The sequence below is a fragment of the Eucyclogobius newberryi genome, unplaced genomic scaffold (assembly GCF_026437365.1).
Source record: "Eucyclogobius newberryi isolate DKJ021-1_F unplaced genomic scaffold, fEucNew1.0.hap1 SCAF_3, whole genome shotgun sequence".
In the NCBI taxonomy this organism is placed as follows: Eukaryota; Metazoa; Chordata; class Actinopteri; order Gobiiformes; family Gobiidae; genus Eucyclogobius; species Eucyclogobius newberryi.
The window spans coordinates 31,879,984-31,904,939 of NW_027315945.1; the positions used below are offsets into that span (position 1 = coordinate 31,879,984).

Genomic DNA, 24,956 nt, shown 5'->3' on the forward strand with positions numbered 1-24,956 from the left:
GAAAAAAGTGACGATGAGAAAAACTAACAGTGTCCCTTCCAGTACACCTATTCATTGGACTAGTGTGCATCAGTCAGTGTTGGAGCAGCTAATTGACTGTTTAGTACAACCTCCTGTTTTAGGTTTCCCTGACTTTACTCAACCGTTTGTTTTACACACAGACGCTTCTAACCAAGGACTAGGCGCTGTATTGTATCAGAGGCAAAATGGAAAACTCTGTGTGATAGCTTGTGGATCAAGAACCCTAACTGCGGCAGAGAAAAACTATAACTTACACTCGGGCAAGCTAGAATTCTTGGCTCTCAAATGGGCAATCACAGACAAGTTTCGTGATTACTTGTACTATGCACCATTCTTCACAGTGTATAGTGATAATAATCCGCTTACTTATGTACTGTCAACCGCTAAATTGAATGCAACAGGAAGCCGATGGGTTGCAGAACTTGCCGATTTCCATTTTTCTGTGAAGTATCGCCCAGGCAGAGAGAACATAGATGCGGACAGTTTATCTAGGATGCCTTTAGATATGGAGACTTACATGGAGGCATGTTCAAAAGAAATGTCATATGATGCTGTGAGTGCAGCTACACAGGCAATCGTCCATCAGAGTGAGGCTAGTGCCGCCTGGTCTATGGGTATTTCAGCAAAATGTGCTACAGTGTCAATGAGTGTGCCTATAGCTCCACTTACTGTTGGACAGATCAAACAAGATCAAGAGACTGATCCCATTGTTGGACATATCATTAGACTTAAACTAGCAGAAACAAAACCGTCAGGGTCAGAACTCAAACAGCTTAGTCCACATATTTTGTGTTTCCTGAGAGAGTGGGATAAGCTACAGTTTAATGACAGAGGTGTTTTGTACAGAAAAACAACAAACAGAACACAACTGGTTCTCCCTGAAAAACACAGGTCAATGGTGTTAAAAGAACTTCATGATGAGATGGGCCATCATGGTGTTGAAGGGACTATTTCTTTGGTACGGGACCGTTTTTACTGGCCCTTCATGCAAAAAGACATTGAGGATTATGTTTTGAGGAAATGTGCCTTTTAATGTGTGCCTTAAAACAAAAAGACCCAGTCGTGAAACTAGAGCTCCGCTCACAAATATTGTCACAATGCAGCCTTTTGAACTTGTTTCTGTTGACTTTTTACACTTGGACAAATGTAAGGGTGGTTATGAATATATTCGTGTTATTGTTGACCATTTTACGCGTTTTGCCCAGGCTTATGCCACCACGTCCAAGTCTGGTAAAACCGCAGCAGACAAAATCTTGAATGACTATGCTTTAAAGTTTGGGTTTCCACTGAGGCTTCACCATGATCAGGGTGGTGAATTTGAGAACCATCTTTTTGCCCAATTGAAAGAGTACTGTGGGGTTGCTGGCTCTAGGACAACTCCTTACCATCCCCAGGGTAATGGCCAGGTCGAGAGGTTCAACCAGACTTTGATTCAGATGTTAAAGACGCTCACAGAGAAACAAAAGAGCAATTGGAAGGACTCACTAAACAAACTGATCTATGCTTACAACTGTACTAAAAGTGAGGTGACAGGGTTTTCTCCCTTCTATTTACTTTATGGACAATCACCACGGTTACCAGTGGACATGTTGTTTAGTTTAACCCCAAACCAAGACCAGAGTGACTGTGATCGTCAGAGTTACATGTTCAAGTGGAAACAGGGTATGAAAGATGCTTATGATGTCACACGAGAAAATACAAACAAAGCTGCTGTTAGGAGCAAGAGACTGTATGACAACAAACTGAGGTATTCTACTCTGTTACCTGGAGATCGAGTTTTAGTTAGGAATTTGACTCCACGCGGGGGTCCAGGCAAATTGAGAAGTCACTGGGAAGACGTTGTGCATACAGTGGTTCGTCAAGTAAACAAGGACATTCCTGTTTATGAACTGAAACCTGAGAGAGGAAAGGGCAGGTCCAGAACATTACATCGTAATCTCCTTTTGCCATGTGACCACTTGCCATTAGAGACATCATTACAATCAAAAAGGAAACTGCAAGACAATCCGAGACAACACCAGAAAGGATCCAGTCAGAAGAGGATGATGATGAGGAAGATGAGTATTATCTAGTGCCACACTATCCAAATACTCAAGAGGGGACCACAGAATCGTCTCATGACAATAACCAGCCTGCAGATGCACTGCCAGAGCACGAGCCGGAAGCTGAAGAAGAATGTCATCTGCCTGAAGTTGTCTTGGTGGAAGATCCACCTGAGGAGGAACCTCAACTACTACCTTCTCCTACCCACAGTGATACTGATGGAGAGATTCAGCGACCAAGAAGAGAACACAGGAAACCAAAGATATTCACCTATGATAGACTTGGTACACCAACTTGTCACAACATTATGACATTTCCTTTTCGTGCAGAGCAGAATATGCCATGGTTGTACGGTGTACATCCTTATTGTTTTCAAGAGTTTTATGGACAATGTTAATACATTGATTGGGTTAATTACCTAGAGTTTGGGTTGATGTGTCTACATTTTACTCATATTGATTTTGGGTTTATTCTTCATTATTGAATTGAGACTGTAATTGGTTATTCTTCAGGTACAGGCTGTGATTCGCCACAAGTACTGTGTTTTTGTTTTCTTTATATACCAGGTATATAAACAATGGCACCTTATGTGAGATGGACACTTTAAAAGACTTGATTTTCTGATCAAACAAAATATTGGAATTGGGAGTATGCACTTGATTGAAATTCTGATATTGTTTATGATTGTGGTATGTGCCCATTCATTTTTTGTTCCGATGCTTATGTTGGGGACAACATCTATTTTGAGGGGGAGTATGTGACAGGTTAAAAAGCGAGTCACAGATTTGAAATTTGTCACAAGACACTATTTTCACCTTTTTAGTTAATTATTGTGGTCAAGACTGTGTTCAGTACAAAAAGTGTAAATGATAAAAATGTACATATGACCTGTTAACAATGTTTATTTCTATTGGCTGGCGGAAATGTGTGAGATGCGCCTGCGCAAAGTTTTCAGTGTTCTTTCCTGAAATAAAACGGAAGAGTAAGGACGTGACCGTCTCTGTCCTTCATTCTCCAATTCAAAAAGCAACCACGTACCTCTCCCAAACTGTCGGAGCAGAGGGCGAGTGAGTTTTGACTCAGCCATTGTTTTATTTGCACTAAACAACTGACCAAGGAGTTCAGCTTCTGGATCTCAGAAGGTTTAAAAGAGCAATATAGCTGAATATCGTCAGCGAGCAGGTGATAGGACACATCACTAAACTCTTTAATGATCATTCCCAGGGGAATTATATAAAGCAGAAATAGGACGGGACCCGTCCTGAGGAACTCCACACAACAGATCAGCTGAGTCGAACATTATTTGGTTTGCAGCAACACTAAAGCTCCGACTGGATAAATATGAGGAAAACCAATGAAGAACTGACCCCGATCGTCCAATCAGGTCCCTCAGTCTGTTCAACAGGATATGATGGTCAGCAGTGTCAAAGGCTGCAGACAGATCCAACAGAACTAAAACAGTGCATTTCCCAGAATCAGCAGACATCATAATGTCACTGGACACTTTCAACAATGCGGTTTCCGTAGAATGATGTTTGCGGAAACCAGATTGAAAAGAGTCGTGAATGTTTGACTGATCAAGGAAATCTGACAATTGTTCAGAGACCACCTTCTCTAGGATCTTGGACATGAACGGGAGCTTTGAAATAGGTCTGAAACTTTTGGGGTCTGTCGGGTCCAAGTCTCAACTTGGACCCTGAAGGCTCAACTATGGCATGTTTAAATGGAGCAGGAAACACACCAGTAGAAAGAGAGAGATTTACCATTTTGGTAACCCAGGGGCCAATAACATCAAACACTTTGAGGAAGAGCCTGCAGGGAAGGGCATCTGATGAACAAGAGGAGGGTTTCATCTTGGTCACCAGAGCTGAGATGTCTTCTAGAGTGACAGGCTTAAAAGAAGACCAGTTTTGGGAAACAGGCTCCACAGAAACAGGTTTATCAGACAATGGGAGTGGGATTTGGTCTTTGATCATCTTGATCTTATCGATAAAGAACCTGAGGAATTCATTGCTGTCGGCTTTGCAGGAAACAGGAGTCACTGCAGCTGAAGGACAAACAATAGAATTTATAGTGTCAAACAACACTTTGGGGTTTTTCTTGTTAAATGTTATTAGCTGACGGAAGTAATCAGATCTGGAACTTTCCATCATTTCATTGTAAGATGACACAAGATCTCTGAGGTGTAACCTATGGACCTCAAGACTGGAGATTTTCCACAGACGCTCAGTTTTCCGACATAGTCTCTTTAGGTAATGTAATCTAGGGCTGCAAGATGACGGACAATAATTATTTCAGTAAATGTAATTTTCTTTGCCAAAATGAATCTTAAACTACTGTGTCTGATATTCGAACTGCATGCGATTCTAGTATTATTATAGCAGTGTTTAGAGTCAAATGTTAATGTTTCTGTTGTTTCAAAACGTGCACTGTGAACTGGATCGTAACGCCGGACATTAGACAAGGCAGTGGCACACAAAGGTCAATACAAGTATACATACAAGAGTGGACAGACAGACAGACGAGCGGCGCTGATGGAGAATGAAAAGGATGAGATGGGATGAGGAGGACACACAGGTGTTTCCACAGATTTCTCTGTGAAGAAGCAGGTGGAGCACAGAGGGACACACTTAACATAACGGCTCCAAAAACAACTCGTCATCAAACATATGCTCGCTCCAACAGCAGATTTGTGCCACTTCTGAAAGCATATTTTCACTGACATTGAAATAGCGTATATCGAGTCCCTGAGCGGTGACGTTTGTATCAGATTATGACGTGTGGACTAAAATAATGACACATCGCGCAAAGCCCCATCAGAATAAATCTGCAGGAGGAGAGAGAGTCTATCCTCAGTGTGCCACAGGGGCATGAATCTTTTAGAGGGGTTTATCCTGCGTTTGCTCGGCCGCTACACCTCACTGCATCGCTGCACGAGCGCAGAGCCTCTGCAGACATCGGGCCCGTGTGACCAAAACGGAGCTTTACTGCACCCTCCATCAGAGCCAAAGGCCGCAGGAAGAGAATGTCTATGAGGAGGAGGAGTGGGCTGTTCAGGGGAGCGAATGCAGGCGTAGCAGAGAGACTGAGAGAGGGTGGGGGTGCAATGCAGTGCTGCAAGCCTCCAGCTTATCTCTGATTGGCTACTGCGCTATCAGGAAGCTTAAAGATGAGGACCAATTAGCTTTGTACAATGACCAAGCCCAGGACGGGCACGTGCCTTTTTAGCAGAGCCAAGAGGCTTTCTCCAAACTGGAGCTGCATCTGTTTGAATGGAGTGAAGTCCCAGCACAGTCTGGCCCTGTTACAGTGAGCTCCATTTGAGTGTCAGCCAGTCTGTGGAGTGTTTTTCAATCATGGTCACAGCCAGTTTCTGCAGCTTCTGCCATTTGGCTTCAGAAGTCAGAGAAAGGAGAGAACTCTTTCTTTCAGCTCCACCATCAAAGTGATTAGCACTGATCACTTATGACTCTGACAGAAGACTTTAGCATCATTATACATGACAGAAATGTTCAATACGATTCTTAATGTGCAGTATTTAAGTACACGTACACCATCTCATCACTCCATGCACATTTGAGTCCGTCCAGAACAAGTTTGTGAACTATTCCGAGCGCAAACGTCTGGCGTGTGACGCTGCGTACCTTCCAGGCAGCAGATCCTCCAGAGGCCGGAGTGGGTGAGGGCGCCGGGGTCCTTCTTGTCCTTGTTGTGGGGGTCGTCCTGGGACTGGTTGGCTGTGCTGTTGCAGATGAGGGCGCGGGAGTACAGCCAGTAGTCCGTCCCTATGGCCACCGTCATCAGGCCGAAGGCAGCGAATGCCCCCACGGTGGTGAGGAGGATCTGGATCCCCTTCTCACACACCATGCCTGACGGACAGAGGGCGGCAGGTTTAAGACTGTTGTGTTTTCACCTTTTACTAAGAGCAGGACGTTATAATAGTGATCTGAGCGTAAATAAAACATCATATTTCAATTGTAACCTATAGGTGATTATGTTTGGGCTGATCTTTAATGTCTAGCACAGTCTTTTTCATACATAATACCCTCTTTACCATGTGCTAGGTGGTGAAGTAGTAGAATGATCTGTTTGGGAGATTCTCTGTTTGAAAGAAATGTTCAAACTTATGATCCACAGTTCAACCTTGTCATTATTTGTCGGCTCCATAAACGTGCTTTATTAATTGAATGGCTTAAAGTCCTTTCAACTGACAACAATCACATCTTTCCGGGGTTGAAAAAATGGAGATATGAACCAGAAACCAGGTCAACAAATCAGCAGTCCGACAGTTCAACAGCAAAGTGAACACGGCCAATTAACAACGGCAGATTTAGTGTCACGTACTGTATATTATGAGACGAAAGATTATTTTATTATTTATTTAACCGTTCATTGACACCAAGACCAAAAACCTCCACTGTCTAATCATTATCTAATATTATGCTGTTGTTTCTTTCCTTTTACGGTTGCAGGCAATGTATTTAAAAAGATAGTGACAGTGACTTCTAGAATCTATCTGCAAGAAGTATAATAGGAAGCTGAAACCCATAGAAATTGTACATTTTAACAGTTATTTATGTTTTTCCTGTTCTGTGGAGCACTTTGAATTACTTTGTGTAAGATTTGTGCTCTTGAAATAAAAAACTTTCCTTCCCTTAATATTACCACTGATATATTTAATGTTTTTTTTAATAACATTGACGTCCAAAAGTCTCCAAAACATTCCTACAGGTGTAACATTTACTGTAACGAACATTTTTAATTGAAATACTACTCTTTTATGACCTGAAACCCGTCCCTGGTTCACACAACTGTAACGTCTTGTGGGTTTCGCAGCTTGATTTCCAGACTGCTTATCAACCGGACACGGCGTGACCGTCGCCGTGGTATCAGGCGTCACACGTGAAACGCAGCTGACTTCTGAACACGGGGAGGCGTCGGGCAGGTGCGCCCGGAGGACTTTGTTTGGGAGAACGCCGCGGCGCTCGTCTTTGAGCTGAGGGAGCTTCAGAGGAGAGAGGGAGCCGTGACTCTGCTGACGGCGCTAACGAGACACAATGGCAGCATAACACGGCTCGGCTCCATATTCATGACCCCGACACCTTCCCCTGCCGCACAGCGAGGTCACACACACAGAGCTGATGTGGCAGCGGCTCACCTTGACGCTCCCGCACTCACCAACGCCACCGGCAGTTTAGTGCTGAGGCAGGATTCTGAGCTACACTTTGTCTTTTGAAGCTGGACGATGTAACTTTTCTGGTGAAGGGTTCGCCAGCTGCTTTGCCAAGGTGTTGTTGTTGTTGTTGTTGTATTTTTTTAATGTTCCCCTGCATTTATTCCCTTTTGTCCACCATCTGAAAAATATCTATCAAGCTCCTGGGAAGATAACATGTAAAAAGAAAGCTATAACCCACATATTTAATAAACAGGGTCAGTTCGAACTCCTAACCCACAATAATTAATAAAAGATATAGACTAGGCCTACACTATATAGGCATTCCGCCTTAACTTTTCTTTTAAACTTGATTACACGTCCCTAAAGCAATAAGACATATTCTCAATAGATTTGAAATCTCATTTTCCTATAGTTTTGACTTCAGTTGTCTCTGATTATAAGAGTCTCAGCATCACAAAGAGTCCAGACAGTTGTTTCTACTCCAAAGGGTTAAGAAATGGGCCTCAGTTTAGTCCGGCCTTTGAAGGAAAATCAGCTTAAATGATGAGGCTTTTATAAGATACTAGTCAGTTTCAGTTTGTTCACGCGATATGTTAAACTTTCACTTGTAAACCACATCATTTCCCAATCTGACCCCAAAGAGGTTTTATTACTTCTTGCAACTTGCTTCCTAAATTCAGAGGCATTTTTTTCCAAACTGCATTCTTCTCCCACAGACATAAAGATCCCTGAAGTAATCTTGTACTTGAAGAGATTTTGACAGATCCTACAGAAGGATTTGCCGATATTTAAGCCTTATTTAATAAATGTTTGACTCAAAATTAGAATAATGTTTTTACAACAAAGATCAAATTCTCAAACAACATATTGAAATGTATAAACAATAAAATATAAGCAAAAAGAAGCAATATATTTAAACCTGGTGCTATCAAAGGTTCAGGTTTATATGTCACAAATATGTGAAACGTGGGCCACTTTTACACATAAATGCCTCAGTTTTATGTGAAGACTTTACTGGACTTCTTACATTTACATTGATACTTGTTAATTTAAGATGTTTTCCAGCTCATCCGCAGGGACTACAAATTGTCTGACCTGTAAGTTGACTGTAAGGAACTTTTCCCTGAGGAGATAAATATGAATGCCACACTGTGGAACATCCCAGTAATAACACTACTCTTCTATCACTGAAGCATCGTGCGCTCACTCAGAGCTTCTAAACTGTGGAACCTTGAGCCATTAGAGTCTAAAAAGTGGCTTAAAGAAACTATTTTTGAGCATTAATTGTACATAATTTATATCTGCAAAGTCATTCTTGATATGTGCTCATTTGTTTACTTGAATATGTGTTTAAGCTGCTTTTTTTACATCTGATATGGAGGCTACAGATGAACTTAAGCTCAAATCAGTGAACTCAGACATAAATAAACAGACAAATAAATAATCAGATGTTTTGATCTTGTTTGTGGTTGATATCTCTGTAATTACTGGGCATAATTATTCTTGTTTATAATCGGGTTGTTGAGTGTGTTAAAATCCAGATACTCATTTGAAGTATTCATACTGAAAATAAATCAATAAATAATGATAATTAAAATATATATATTTAGAAAAATAATAATAATTTAAAAAAAAACATAAACAGGAGAACATTTGATCTGTATCAAAGCTAGTATAAGACCACTTGGTAATATTTAAGAACAAACTGATATTTTGTGTTGAAAATCAGATCATCAAATAGATCTTTTCCTTAGAATCCAAATTGAGTTTGTAATTTTAATATCGGGAGTGACAAGAATAGTTCATTGGTGATAGTTTAAGGGACTTTAGCCCATTCAAACGATATTTTTTTTTGTTTTGAACAGGCACAAAACTGAATATCTTCTCTGTCAGCGTGAATGAACCATAGTAATGGAACTGATGGGCAACATTCCTCAAACATGCTCATGATTGTTGACAGTTCAGACTTGAAGCCACAAGACTAATATGACACATTTGTGAAACAATAAAAGTGTAAATTTCAGTTATTCTGAAAAGTGACTGCTTCAGAGATCAATCCACAATGTGAGGCTCAAAAATCAGACGCACTTCAAGCACACGGAGAAGAACGGAGGTCCGAGGTTCTGACACTTAGGTTCACACTGTTACTATTATTAATTATGTATATATATGTATTTCTATTGTTCGGAAATAGAGGTTTTACATTGCGATACAAACCTGCAAAATGCCCTTTTAGATTTGAAGTCCTAAACTGTTTTCTTAGTTTTTTTATTTTGTTCTAAACTTGGGGAAAAAACATTGAAATCAACAGTTTTGCACGAAAATGAAGTCAATTTCACGGCATAAACAGACACTAACATTAAACTCTAACCAAGTAGAAAAAAAACGTATAATTTACTATTTACGCTGCTTTATTTGAGAACACACATTTCATTCATCTCCTCCCTGACCATCTGTTGTCGTCTGGAGTTTTTCGCCAACTTCCCCCGGCACGCTTCTATTTCTGACCAACCGCACACACCGCACGAGAGGAGAGAAAAAACAAAAGCTTACCTGACGGCGAGTTTCTATCCTTCGACTCAATTTTGAAATCTTTCTTTTCCTCGTCAATGAGAAACGTGCTGTCCCCTCAAGCCGGACAGCATCCATCTACTGTGTTCACCTGCTCCCCTTCTCCTTTCCGTGCACGCTTCTCTGTCGCTTCTTCTTCTTCTTCTTCTTCTTCTTCTTCTTCTTCTTTGTGCCGCTGACCCTCTCTCTCTCTCACTCTCGCGCTCCTTCTCTCTCTCCCTTTGGCTGGTCCTCGTGGATTGGAGGCAGTGGCGTGGATGACTGTGCCACTCCTTCGCTGCTAACACAAGACCTCCGCGGGAGAATTCATGGCGCTCGCACTGCAACACAGAAACAGGAGGTTTTGGTTTAGTTACAGGCGCAAGGGGCTGAGCGCGGCTTCTTTTTTACACGTTTTTCGACAGCAAAAAGACGGTGAGTTCAGTCAAGAGCAGAGGACTGAAGAGCGCAGTCACAACTTCAGGAAAAGGCATTTTAAAAGAGGCTGTACTCCATTGTTTCCATCTGGTTGTTTGTTTTTTGCTCCTGCCCCAGTGTTCGTTTCATCAACTAGAACATTTTTGGTATAGTTTTGTTTCAATATTATATTTGCTGCTGAGAAAACTAAATAAAAAGTAATCATAAAGACTAAAACCGCATGCATTTTCGACGAATAAAAGTAGTAGAGGTATTATTTTTGTTGACTAAAGTTCTAATATTTACGTAAAATACTAAAAACTGAATCAAAATGAATAAAAGGGACAAATGGAGACTAGATCCGAGTTTGAAATGTCAAGTCCCAGAGCCTCGGACCAGAGAAACATCCAAGAAACACGTCTGTTCATGTTCATGATGCAATGCAATTTATCATAGTTAAAATAAGATCAATCTTTTCTGGTTGACTAAAACTATTATGGATTTAGTCGATTCAATTATAGAGACATTTTCATTGAGGATTATGGTGAGCAGACGTCCCTATTTACCCGGGACGGTACCAGATTTGAGCCTTGTGCCCCTTGTCTCAGCAGATGTGTCCAAAACCACTGATATGTCCCAGTTTTATACAAGACATGTCCCAGGTTTTGACCACTTTGAGACCCACCAACAGTAAAGAGGAAACTATATTGTTGTTTCTTTAGCTAAAATAGAGAAAATGATTGAAGTCTCTCAGATTATTGACTGAATAAGACGTGAATGCACCTTTTAGCAGCCACATTTTTTTTTACAATTTTACCATTTCTCCCACCCCATGCTAGTGTGTCCCAGTTTTTTATTTTGAAAATCTGGTCACCTTACTAACGATTCAAGAATTATTAACAAAATCTAGACTAAACCTAGATCACTTTTTTTGTGTGTCCAGTACAGATCTATTGTAAAAGAAGCTCAAAACAAGACCCACAAAGAGCAGGAAGCAGGAAGTGCACTGTTAGCATGCTAGTCGCTAGCTTTACGGTCGCGGCAAAACTCACTCAGGCTTTTATGGACGCTGTGAAGAGCTCTTCTAAACTCATCACAGAGAATAATTCGGAGGCAGATTCCCACAGCGTCAGTTCAGCAACACAGATGGCCCCAGAAATGAGTCTGCTGCTAAAAAGTGAGTGCATTTTGGGAAATTAGCTGCTCCCGCTAAATTAGTTTAGTTTCTGTAATCTGCACACGCTCAGTACAGCGCCACCGAAATCAGGATACGGCATTTACACGGACAAAACCAGAATGTTTAAAGAAAAGCCAGATCATAACTGAGATATTCAAGCTCAGTGTTTCTCAAACTGTGGTGCGAGGGCTGCCGTTGGCGATAGGTTGGGTCTTCTGCAGTTTGTTTTATTTAGAGACAAATCTGTTCATGTTTTTGTCCTCCTTTGGGTAAATTATGAGGTTTCGTCTCGTTGTAGGCCTGGTTTAGGGTGCGTTCACACTTGGACACGCGCCACGATAAATTGGGAGTAAATCAGGACTAAACTTGGACTAAATCTGGACGAAACAAGGACTAGAAGAGGACCAACCAAAAGCAACCAAGTCAGGACTAAAATGGGCTCGATTTAGGCTCAAATAACGAGAAGTGTGAGTTTCATTAAAACAAACAGTTTCGCCCTAATTGAGGCCTGATATAGTCCGGGTTTAGATCTTGCAGTACTTGTAGTACTGTGTGTACACTGTGTAACTTTTCTGTTTGAGGAGCTGCCACCAGGTCAGATCCGTGGAGAGGCGAGCCTGCTCGCACTAAAAATAATTCAATAAATTCAAACACATATGTTTAGTGCCAAACATAGAGATCTAAATTAATTGTTATAAAAATAAGATTCAAATGGTCAAAATTCACAAAGGATGCAATTAAGTCGAACAAATAATTCTTAAGACATGCTCTGTGCTTGCTCTGTGCTTCCATTAATCGATTTGACTATTTAAAGCATCACAGCCCTATAATGTGCTTTGTAAATAACTAAATATCATCCAATTATTATCCAAAAAGCAGTTTAGATCTAGGATTTTAACATTAATTGCAAACCGAATTGAAATCGACATTTGAATCTCTGCAATTAGCAAATCGCAAAAGCTGCAATTTTTGATTTATCATAATTTCCTCCACAAACAAATACATATCCAATCTTATTCTGCATTAAAAAAAACTGCTAACTGTAGTTTACATCTGTACAATTCTTTTATGCGTTTGTCAGTTCGAAGGTGAAGGTTCTGTTCAAAGCTAATCAAAAATCTAACTGCCATCGCAACACGGGTGAAACAAATTGTGAAACATAAAACAATGAATAATAATAATAGTAGAAGATACAAATTGTGCTAAAAAGGCAAGCATAAAACAAGGTGTAAATTGCTTTTTACCAACTTCAGCAATTCATATTCGAATTCTTTAAAACTTGAATAAGACTGGAGAGCGTTTCTTTGCGCCACAAAGGGGAAATTTCAATAAAAAACGATCAAACATATGCGAGTGCCATAATAATCCGGAAAAACAGACCTTCACAAATCTAATTGCAAAGCCTGCCAGTGAAATCACAGCGACACATTTGCCGGTAACACCACGTCGTGTCGATGGCGTCGACCGCGCTGCGAGTTGTACCGCATCCGAGTCTGAGCGAGGGAGCGGAGCGGGAGCAGGGCCGACCCCGCACTGTTACCATAGCAACACTGAATCCACCAAAGTCTGGATGATCAGCGGCATCGAGCGAGCGGGCAAGCGGGGCGGCGGGGGGGTAGAGAGGAGAGAGGCCGGCCAGAAATACAAGGCGGCGAGAGAGGAGCGAGGGGGGGGACAGGAAGAGGAGAGAATTTCAAATGATTAGCAACGATTTTCTAAGACGGAGAAATGAACTGCAGCTGCGGCGAGAGATTACTGAGGAAGAGAGCGGTGTAAACGCTGGGTTTTTGTTTGAGTGCATTTCAGAACGTGCCTAAACGACGGGGTTAGACGGTGTTACACATGGCAAGAACCCACGGGGACGGGATGTTTAGTTCTGCGGGCGGTCGGAGCGATTCATGGGCAAATCGTCCGTGGTGGAAGTGAAAGTAAAAGTACAGATACAGGAGCAAAAAATAGATGAATACTCAAGTAAAAGTATCACATTATAAAAGTATAAAAAAGGCAAATTCTGATTTGATTTTTGGTCAACTTTCCAGGTTGTTCTTCTCTAAAAAGCCTCAAAAAAGATCAAAACTCAACAAATTGCAGGGAAACTGTCTCTATAAACATGCAAAAAATAAAACTTCTGGCATTTTAGCAAGTCTAAACCCTGAAGATAATATACTTTTACTTTTCAGTCCAGTAGAAAGTACAGGCACTGCTCAAAAGTAAAAAAATCTACTGTAAAATGTACTTAATCCAATTTAATCCACTTTATTTAACGTTTCCAAAAGCGCTGCACATAAAACATTAAATACATTAAATAAACCACTACATTTTAATTTAAGTTTTGTACTTTGTTACTTTCCACCACTGCCTAATGTGTCAGCTACAAAAAACAATCAAAGACGATATCGTCACAGGCTCTAAAACACATCCAAAAACAGTGTCAATGATAATACACTTTATTAATATTCAAGCTTTGTTTGGTTGATACATTCCAAGTCTTAATAAACAATAAAAATAATCGCTGACTAGTCGACTACTACAATCATCATTAGTTGTTGACTTAATAAAAGGCGCAACAAATTCCTGCAATTTAAATGCTGTTCTGATTGTGATTAGATATGCAGTGTTTACACGTTTTAAATCTATATTCAGTCACATTTAAAACATATTCAACAGCATGAACACTTCAGACTGAAATATGAACCGCTAAACTACTGCCAGAATCACATCAGTTTGTCTTAAGAACCCCCTTATTTTGTTTTCTTTAATAATTATAAATCTGTTTAGAAGTACATTGCCAATGATAACTATATACATTATGCCAAAAATATCCTACATATGCAGTAAAATGTTAAACAAGGAAGAGTTCATGTTCCAATACTATTAAAAGCCACGTTATTAATCTAAAATCACAACAAATTCCCCCATGAAATAAAAATAAATCATCATTTCCCCCTTCATACCGATCAGTTTTGATTAGAATTCGATTTGACCTTTTGTCAAATAAAATGGCTCATAAACAATATACATAAACTTCTAATCTCTGCCATTTGACACGCTGAGTATTGATGATCAGAAATGACTGCAATTAAATCTAAACAGACTAAATATATGAATTATTATTGTTTTTGACGGATAAAGAATGGGAACGTGTATTTCTCAATGGAGGAGCACAAAATCACATGTTTAGAGGGAATTCTGTTGAAATGTTTTTACAACTCAATGCCAAAGTGTCCGTTATTCACTTTACGGGAACAAAAGAATGACACAAACTGCACTGACGATCAAGAACTGACATTATACTGACATTAGAAAATGACACGTGGAAAACGCGAAAAATCACAATCTCTTAACTTGAAAATATATACATTTGACAGACTTTGGACAAAATGAGACGATTTCTTTGGATTATATGTGCCTTCATTGTCTTTAGATGTCTTTTGTAGAGCTGTGGTCGACTAAAGACATGCCTATATAAACTTTATTATTATTATTATAAGCTGAAACTCCGTTGGCTTTAGTGGAGCACGAGGGAAAAGTCTCACTGCTAAAATATGCTCAAATAAAGCAGATCGATTCGTACAAAATGTCCAATGTTCATGTGCACCAACATGTCAACACGGCACCGATTCCCTGGACGTGAAAACAACTTTTTAGCGTTGAACATATTTTCTCTGGAGGCAGAAGCCCTGTGTTAACTACTACAACCAGAGAATTACTAATAAGTCGACTAAAACTGGGTGTGGCATCAAAACTATAAAGTATCTCTGTGCGTCTTAACCCAAACTGCACACAAAAGACTGCAACTGTACCAGAAGTTCATACAAATACAAGTATTTACAGAAAAGTACCAGTAAACAGTGTATTTATACATGTTCGTGATATAAATTGGATTAAACTCATGACTCACTCCAAAGTCTTCATCTAAATCACTCCATATCTTCACATCTTTTCTTCCTTTCTTTCTGTATTCTCACGTTCCATTTTGTGAGTTTTCCTGTGTTGTTTGAGAGATGCAAACAATAAAATAACAAATGACTGAATCTCGATTAATTTCGCATCCCTAGCACGAGACAAGCGGGTTTTATTCACAGGTTTTAACCCTATGAACGCCTCACGTACACAGGGTTTGTTTAGCTCTCCGCATCCTTCGTGATGTACCATTTGCAAACGTTCAAAGTGCTGTGTGTTCCTCCCCCCTCCGGCCTCGGCGCGCCACATTATTTAGCGCGCGTTGTAACTTAGCATATTGTAACACGAGCGCGGGCGGGTCCGTTAATATTTGATGACGCAATATGGCGAGCGATTAAAATAGGTTGCATCCCGTTTGCATTGTGAGGCCCGGAGCAGGGGGACGAGGGACGAGGGGGGACGAGGGACGAGGGGGGACGAGGGACGAGGGGGGACGGGGGCGGGGAGTTTGAACGTGCGTTTCCCCTTCAGTGGACGCGAGGGGTCCGGCCACGTTCGATCTTAAGGCCGTAATCTCCCTCTGTTACGTAAAACCGTCAAAAAACCGAAGCCAAATTCACCTTCAGGATTAATCGCCACCGGGGAAAGACGGGACAGTTCGGTTAATCGATAGATTTCATGTCGCAGTGAGGATGAGGAAATGATGATTGTGAGATTATTTCAATTGTTGTTCTAAGGAAAAGCGATGCTAAAGGAAAAGAGCGTCGCAATCGAGCTTGTACCGTGTTTTCTGGACTATAAGTCGCACCGGAGTATAAGTCGCACCAGCCAAAAAATGCATAATAGAGAAGAAAAAAAACATATATAAGTTGCACTGGAGTATGAAATGCGGTTGCAAGTGTGAAAATAACAAATAGTATCACATATAAGTCGCTCTGGAGTATAAGTATATAAGCGTAAATATAAGTATAAGTCGCATTTCGGCCAAAACTATGAAAAAAAGTGCGACTTATAGTCCGGAAAATACGGAAGTCATAAAGCCGATGACTTAGTTGAGGAAAGATCCTCTATAACAGCAGAGATGTCAAAAGTATCAAAAAACTGATCCTAATCGATACTAATATTGACAGTGGATGTTCGTTTACCGATACTAAATAAAATCACATAACCAGGAGAAAATGTGACCTTTTTGGTGTTTTAGAATGATCTTTATCAGAACTTGTATAAAAGCACTGGGGGTGACATGGCAAAAGTGCAATTGTTGAAAACGAGGTTGAAAAATATGAGTATTTTTTCATTATCATTGTGTTGACATTGGTATTGATTATTGAGCCTGTAGTCTGTAGTATCAAAATCAAGTGTGAAATGTTATTATTATGAGAAAACTCTCCTTCAAGTGCGTATGACAGGTTGGACTGCACATTTCACAAAAATGTTGACAATGTTATTATATTTAAGGTTTTACTATAAAACGTTGCCTATTTTTCTCCAGTTTGACAATTTAGGTGATGTTTATCATTTTACTTCCAGGTTGGATATCTGTTACCTAGCGACCAAATGTTAAATAAGGGTCAAAATCTACAGAAATAACAGTAATTATGATGGTTTGACAAATAATACTACTTTACTGCTAAAGTAAATTGTTTTTAAATCTATAATAATATACCTAAACCAAAGTATAATAGCGTTACATTTTGATTATTTTGTACGGATAAAAATACTGAATGTCTGTGCAATAATTTGATACTCATTGTGATTTAATTTTATGTTCACAAATGTAGATAGAAGTAAAATGATGCTTGTATAAATCTTTAAAACTCATTGAAGAATGAATGTGATGTACTAATGTCCTCTTCAAAGTATTCCTATTATTCATTTTTTCTCTACACTTAGGATACTGCTTGGGTTTTCTATTATATGAAGTTCTGATTGAAATAGAAGTTAGGAAAAAATAAATTGCAGTAGTGAAATGTCGCTTATTGATGACATCACAGCGAGATTTGGTTTTAGCGCTCGACTCGACTTCCTGTAATGTTCAGCTTTTATTTGTACTTTTTTCTTCGTGAACTGTCACTTGACTGATGTAAAACTATAATACACTTTTACCACAGGGACTAAACAACCAAACTAAGTAATAATTATACATGTCATGTGCACTTTAAATATTTGGCGGTACAAACCAGTTCCAAAGCCACAACCTTAACCAAATGAACTGTTCCAAAACCGAACTCTAATCCTAACATTAACCTCAACCTGTGAAATAATAATAAAAATAAACATTTGCAAAGCGCTATTGTGTGGCTTAACTGCTCCTCCTCGGGACGAAATGCTGAATCTACACAACGTCCCATTGTGATTACTATAATACTGTGAGAATGGAAGAGAATTAAGACTTTCCCTGTTGTTTATTCATGGTCTCAATAATCGTGAATACAATTGAGATATTTGTTCTCATAAAACAGTTGCGCATGCACATCTGTAAAGGCGGATCAACTCGATTATTCATCTTTTTGTCACGTTCTCGCTTCCTTTTTGGGTGATTTCCGCGCAGAGGCTACTTTTGAGCCGCTCATTTGCCGCATACTCCTCAAGGTTGTTTAGCCGGGTTTGTAAACTTGCATGGAGTTTGATTGCTGCAGTAAACATGGCGGTCGCAGCACACTCGTCGCGTAGCACAGGAAATAACCTTGGCGCTACTGTGGTTTATGCTTTTTCTGTTTTTCGCCGTCGTAAAAACAGAAAAAAACACGCACGGTTCTTTTCCTAGCCAACATCCACATCGACCTTGCAACATTAACAAGCGTGCGCATTCTTCAAAAAAGGATTAGCGTATCTCTAGACCACAAAATCTGCATCATAAAAGAACGCTGACTTCAATGACCTTACGTTCTCCCTCTGAGGAAAAACTCCCCGGAGTCCAAAATGATAATTGCCATTTAATTATTGCAGGGCTTTTTTTTCTACTCTTAATTAAGATCGAGGGGAACACGGAGGGAAAAAACGGGACTGAAGATTCAAATGCAGAGTAGTGTAATACAAGAAGAAGAACAGTACAACTGAACTGTATATGAAGAGAGAATATTGGTTAAAGGTGAGGTTCCTCTAAGGTTCTATTGAGGTTAAATGTGAACTTCTATTGTGCATTTACAGGTGTTTTTTATTGCTAATGTTGAAATAACAGACATTCTCACAGCGATCCTCTGCACATGGAGGCTCACGGGTAAAAAAGGATAACAAATAACACAGAAGACGCAGATTTTCTATGGATATTATGAATGAACACACTCTAAACTCTTTTGTTTTGGATGTTATGAGAGTATTCAAGAGGAGATGTCAGGACGGCACACTTTATAGTCTGTTTCCAGACCTTTCTAGGGAGGACTGGCTGCTCTGTAATGTTCCATAGTAAACCTTAACATCTCCACGGACACAAGCAAATGAAGAAGTGTGATTTAAACCAGCATTTACACTAAGCAATACCTAAGAAAATATCACTACCAGATCTAAAACGAGACTGGTTCAGGTCTAAGGCTAAATAGGACTAAACAAATGCTATATAAGCAAGGACTAACCCAAAGGGAGACAATGTGGGTTAAATAGTTTGAGAACCGCTGCTAAACTTTCTGTAGTGTCAGCAGTTCTTGCGCGTGTCAAATATACTTTAAATAAGACATTAAAGATAAATGGTTTAAGATTGCCGGCCTAAATGGCCCTGAACATTCGACATTCGCTCTTGTAGCAGCTGCAGCCCTTTAGATATTCATTGCATATCAACAGCTTGTTCAATAAATAATAACATCTGAAACAGTCCTTTTTCCTCTACATTTGATTCCACGGTAAACAACACAACAACAAGAAAAAATGTGTTCTTAATGTTTAACCGTGACACTAAAGCTATTGCCGTTTCACACGTTTGCTGTTTCCGTCCACCGCAAGTTCAAATAGTTCTAAAAATAACTGTACACCATCTGTTCAGCGTGTTTTCCTACAATTGCTTGATTTTTGACTTGGAGAACACAGAAACGTGAAGCGAGCGCACGGTTTCAGAAATAGTGACGTGTAGATTTTGTATGAAAAGCTTGTCAGTTTATAAAAATGCCGCCTTGCTGACCATACGCATGCTGCGATCCACAGAACAAGTGACCTGTTCGGAGAGCTTTGTCAGAAGGATCAGGATACACAAGAGCACGAGAAGTATAACTGGGATCATTAGATACAGGACTGGAGTCAACAGCAAAACTCTTGGTCGACTAAAGGCCTGACCTGCATTGAATAGTCGACTGAAAGAGGCAAAGTGTGGATCTGGCTTTATATAGTGTCTCTGTGATCTGACCATGCATCTGACCCAAACATCTGACCCAAACATCTGACCCAAACATCTGACCCAAACATCTGATCCAGCGAGTTTTCACAAAGAACTTCATATTTGCACGTTATAAAGGAAGAACAAACTCAAGATTCACCGCTACATTTCCAGTGAACTCACTCCATGCAAATATATCCTTATAATCCCAATAAAATACTTAAAATACTGAGAAAGAGCTCGGTCAACAAAGACACCATGAACTGATCGATCAACTGAAGCCGGCCGCGCATCGGAGGATTATTTGAAGACGTGACACAAAGTTGGCCGACCACAGACGTGAGTGTATTTTGCGACGATTATTTGTCTCACACGCCCATGAGGGGGAGCGATGCCACGCGCACGATTTCTGGAAAGGTCTGTCACAAGCGGGAAGAGTGCGGGAGTGTCACGTGATCGAGCTGAAAACAAATGCACGAGGATATGGGGTGTGAGCTGCCTTTGCCCGTGCACTTATTTAGAGCGTGTGGAAAAACAGGCTTTATCCATCAATCCATTGAATTGGATTGAATTGGATTGACTTGAATTGACTTGAATTGACTTGAATTGACTTGAATTTATTTCATATGTACTGTATTTATTTAATTTATTTTATTCAATTTATTTTATTTTATTTATTTATTTATTTATTTATTTATCTATTTATTATTTTCACGTTAATACATAGAAGGTTAAGATTTTTTTTGTCTAAAAATACATAAATAATCGTGTAAAGATCTGGGTGAGCTACTTCAGCAAAAAGTCTTTTGTTGTCGTTTCCAAAGGACACAATAAGATTTCTTTGTGATTTGTGCTTCTATATTCTGAGCTTTGTCTTGCAGCCGTACAAAGGAAACACGTGCTCATATAGAGTTATTCTAAAAGGCTCTGAAACGCACTAAACCTCTCTGTGATCTGCGCTGAAGAGGACGATGACAGCGACACCTCGGCCTAAGTGACTCCTAAAATAATCTCAGTGGATGTGGCCGACGGAACACAGGCCCAAACACGATCGTGAGTGCCACCGACCGCGCCGACCCGCTGCAGGAGGACGTTTAGATCTATAGGCGACGACTGTATTTAATCCATGATCCTGTAAAAGTACTTTGCAGTGCAGCGTGGTAAAACACTGAGCAAATGTGTTGTAGTTGTGTTTTGTCTCTGACCATATGGGGCTCCAATGTTCAGACTTTACTTGTATTTTACGTATTTTTGTATTTTAAGACTGCAAGGTAACAGAAGTTCAATTTGAATGGTTGCAATTAACAAATAATGAAATGTCCTGTATTTTTATGATATGGTGAAGCTATAACTCAAACAAACGTGAGGTCTGGTAATTGTTCTTACTATAAAACATAGTCTTCAGCCGGACATAATGAAGACAAGGTTTTAGTCTGAATGTGCTGGTGTTGACTTTAAATAAATAATAATAATAATGATAGTGAATACCAGATATGCCTTGGACACATCCTTTTTTGAGCAGATTTCTTGGATGTCCATTTTTGTCCCTGAAGAGCACCTGTACCTGCTCCATCCAGATGCAAAGAGCGCCTCTCATCCACTAACGCAACCTGTTCTGAAATGGATTGTTTTATTAGTTTTTCTCAATTCATATTTCAGTGGATGAGGTCCTGTTTAATATCAAAATATACTTTATTATATTGTTGCTATTACACCAGAAATAGAAAGACAATACTCAATAGACATTTCCTACAACTTTTTCAGGTTCTTGGACACTACCAGGTGAAAACAAGCTCCTTGAAGAGGACTTTAGATTGATGTTTACTCTTTGCATTAATAATCTCACTTATGGCTTGTTTTGACTATGGGTAATTTAAGTCGGCATTGCTCTTGGTAAAGCACATTTGGTGATACACAGAGTAATAATGAGGTCTTTTACCTTTAGGATGACAGAACACGCGTCCAATTAAGGTTTTGTTCTGAGCTGACGCTGACGAGCAGATCCAGCTGCTTTGTTTTGGACCATTTGAAGCACTTTGCCTTCATGTGAGAAACAGCAGCACATGATCAAACCTCAGAACAATACTCTACCTGTGGAAGTGTTTTTATGAAATCTGCATCCACGTCAAGAGATAAGAGCAGCTTTTAACCTCTGAGCGACTTCTGCACTTCTTCTGCCACAGCAAGACGTTTGGTCTCGTCTTTGTTTGTTTCTTATTTGTTTCTTTTACAGTTTAGATTCATTTGGGCTCATCCAACAGCTTCCATCTGGTCCCAAACGCCACACTTTCTTTCTTGCCAATATTTAGTGCTAATTTGTTATTTATGACCCACTCGTGCTCATTTTAAGTCTTCCATCAGGACTTAGAGGTTCTCAGATGGTAGTTTGTGATGAATACATTGCATCATAGGCATGTATTGATGTTCTGGCACTTTATACTTTTATTTGACAGTTTAAAACATAGATTTTTTCATTTTTCTTTTTAATTAGCTATCTTTGTAGCATGTTTTAATATGCATATCTTCAAAACGAAATTCACGATATGATCTAAATATCAATATATTTCCCAGCTCTTTTCAGGTCACAATATAAGAACACAAAATACTAATGACGATCCTTTAGAGGCAAAAATAAGGTCATTTAAATCCAAAATATCCTCCTAAAACACTAACTTAAATGTAAAGTGCTGTGTTTTTTTGTGGCTGTTTGTCACATAATCTTTCCTTTATCATTCAGAGTCTGAGTTCCTAAAGCTGGACACATATTCGAGGAATGTTAATGTATAATAATGCTGTTTGATCATTGTTATACATGTTTCTTCTCACTCAGATGTGATAGTGTAACAGCTTCATCCCCAGAGCCCAGAGCCCCGTCCCGGCTGCAGCAGATGTGTCAGTGTGGACGGCGGTCACAGGTACCATGTTGTGAGGCTCCAGACCGTTGAGCATGACGCACACGCTAACAACACACGCTAAAAGCACACGCTAACAACACACGCTAACAACACACGTTAAAAGCACATGCCAACAGCACACGCTAAAAGCACACGCTAACAACACATGCCAACATCACACGCTAACAGCATACGCTAACAGCACACGCTAACAACACACGCTAAAAGCACACGCTAACAACACACGCTAAAAGCACACACTAACAACACATGCTAACAGCACACACTAACAACACACGCTAAAAGCACACGCTAACAACACACGCTAAAAGCACACGCTAACAACACACGCTAAAAGCACACACTAACAACACACGCTAAAAGCACACGCTAACAACACACGCTAAAAGCACACACTAACAACACACGCTAAAAGCACACGCTAACAACACACGCTAACAATACACGCTAACAGCACACACTAACAACACACACCAACAGCACACACTAACAACACACACTAACAACACACGCTAAAAGCACATGCTAACAACATACGCTAACAACACATGTTAAAAGCACATGCTAACAACACACGCTAAAAGCACACGCTAACAACACACGCTAAAAGCACACGCTAACAACACACGCTAACAACACACGTTAAAAGCACACGCTAACAACACACGCTAAAAGCACACGCTAACAACACACGTTAAAAGCACACGCTAACAACACACGCTAACAACACACGCTAAAAGCACACGCTAACAACACACGTTAAAAGCACACGCTAACAACACACGCTAACAACACACGTTAAAAGCACACGCTAACAACACACGCTAAAAGCACACGCTAATAACACACGTTAAAAGCACACGCTAACAACACACACTAACAACACACACTAAAAGCACACGCCAGCACCAGCCTCTGCACACGTCACTCACACAAAAGTGATAAATCGCAGTTAGGAATGTCACAAATCCAGAGGTGGAAAGTAAAAGTACTTTACTTAAGTAACATTTGAAGGCATCTGTACTTTACTTAAGTTTATTTAATGTGTTTTGGATCTCCATTACTGTAGTTCAGCAATAACTTTTCTTCCTGGGGTCCACGCTATTTATATTTAAAAGAGAATACTTTTTACTTTTACGCCACTGCATTTAAGAACGGGATCTGTACTTTCTCCCCCGCTCAATATTTAAAAAGATTGAAAAGTAAAAAGTACTTTTCATATGGTTTGAGGGATAAGCACAGTGACTTTAACAGTTTTCAAAAAATCTGCTTGAAATGGTTTTACTATTTACTCTAAATGTACAATTTTAAACATGTACTTCAATATCTTTAATAAAGTAGATTTGTATATGTGATACTTTTACTTGTATCTGTAATTTTACTTCACTAACAAAATTCAGTACTTCTTCCAGCACAAAACAATATCGTTACTGTTATTGTGAAAAGATGTTTATTCACAATTATTCACAATTCCATTTAATATAAAGATAAGCTGCACAAAACCTTCTGAATGATAAAGTCAAGTTAAACTGTGGTATTTAACAGTACTAATACATTGTAAGTATTGAACTGAAAATGGTCTTAAATGGTCATGATTGTTATTCTTTTATTCCTTTGGTGAAATAAATCACAATCAACCATTAACATCTTATAAAAAAATACAGATGCAAAAAACACTCTACTTAAGTAAATGTATTGAAAGACTTGTAAGTAAGAAAGTATTTCACACAGACTTTGATAAATGATTAAAGAGTCACATAAAGTGGTCTTGACTTTCAGTCACAGCCGCGACTGAATCAATAACTTATTTTTTTATTCCTACAGTTTCTTTGCTGAACTTTGACGTGAGGCAAGTTGTCACATCATAAACGTGCTTAAAACATGAGAAAAATACTGTCCTTTCAGTCCAGTTCCACAATGTACTGGAGTGCTCTCAAATGTGTAAAAGTATTCACAATCAAATGTAGTTATAGGCGGTATGGACGATTTTTCGGCGATTTGAGAACTCAGGCGGAAGTGCGCATGCGCACTCCCCCGTGTGGACTGATACAACACACACGTGCGTTTGTTTATTAGCGCGACGGAGCGCATCGCATCTCTCGTCTCCCGTAGATTTCTGTCCACTTCTGCGTCAGGTCGAACTGTCTTTCTCCGTCTTCATTTTGCCCCGTACACTGAGGGAACTATATTATGATAGATCCATGCGCTTAGGCACGCAGAAACGTGGGGACGAGCCTGACGCAGCTGCAGGTGAGCGGTAGGTGCGTTTTATGATTGATACGTGGCAGGATAAATGATTTATCCACGCCACGAGGAAATATGATAAAAAAATTGCTGAAAAAAATCGTCCATACCACCTTTAAGTAAAGTACAGATACCTAAAAATGTACTGAAGGTACAAAACAAACGTATGTATACTTAACAAGGATATAGGGACGACCAAATGACAGA

The 24,956-nt window shown here is 39.7% G+C and overlaps 1 protein-coding gene across 1 annotated transcript in view; it reads right to left on the reverse strand.

Moving 5' to 3' along the window:
* Positions 1–24,956, reverse strand: part of cacng8b (calcium channel, voltage-dependent, gamma subunit 8b) — a 42,070-nt gene that overhangs the window by 11,576 nt on the left and 5,538 nt on the right. The window contains exons 2-3 of the mRNA XM_072460333.1: positions 9,794–10,131; positions 5,709–5,933 (exon numbers count right to left, since the gene is read on the reverse strand). Coding sequence (XP_072316434.1) covers positions 5,709–5,931 — 223 coding nt within the window. The 5' untranslated portion in view covers positions 5,932–5,933; positions 9,794–10,131. The remainder of the gene's footprint in view (positions 1–5,708; positions 5,934–9,793; positions 10,132–24,956) is intronic.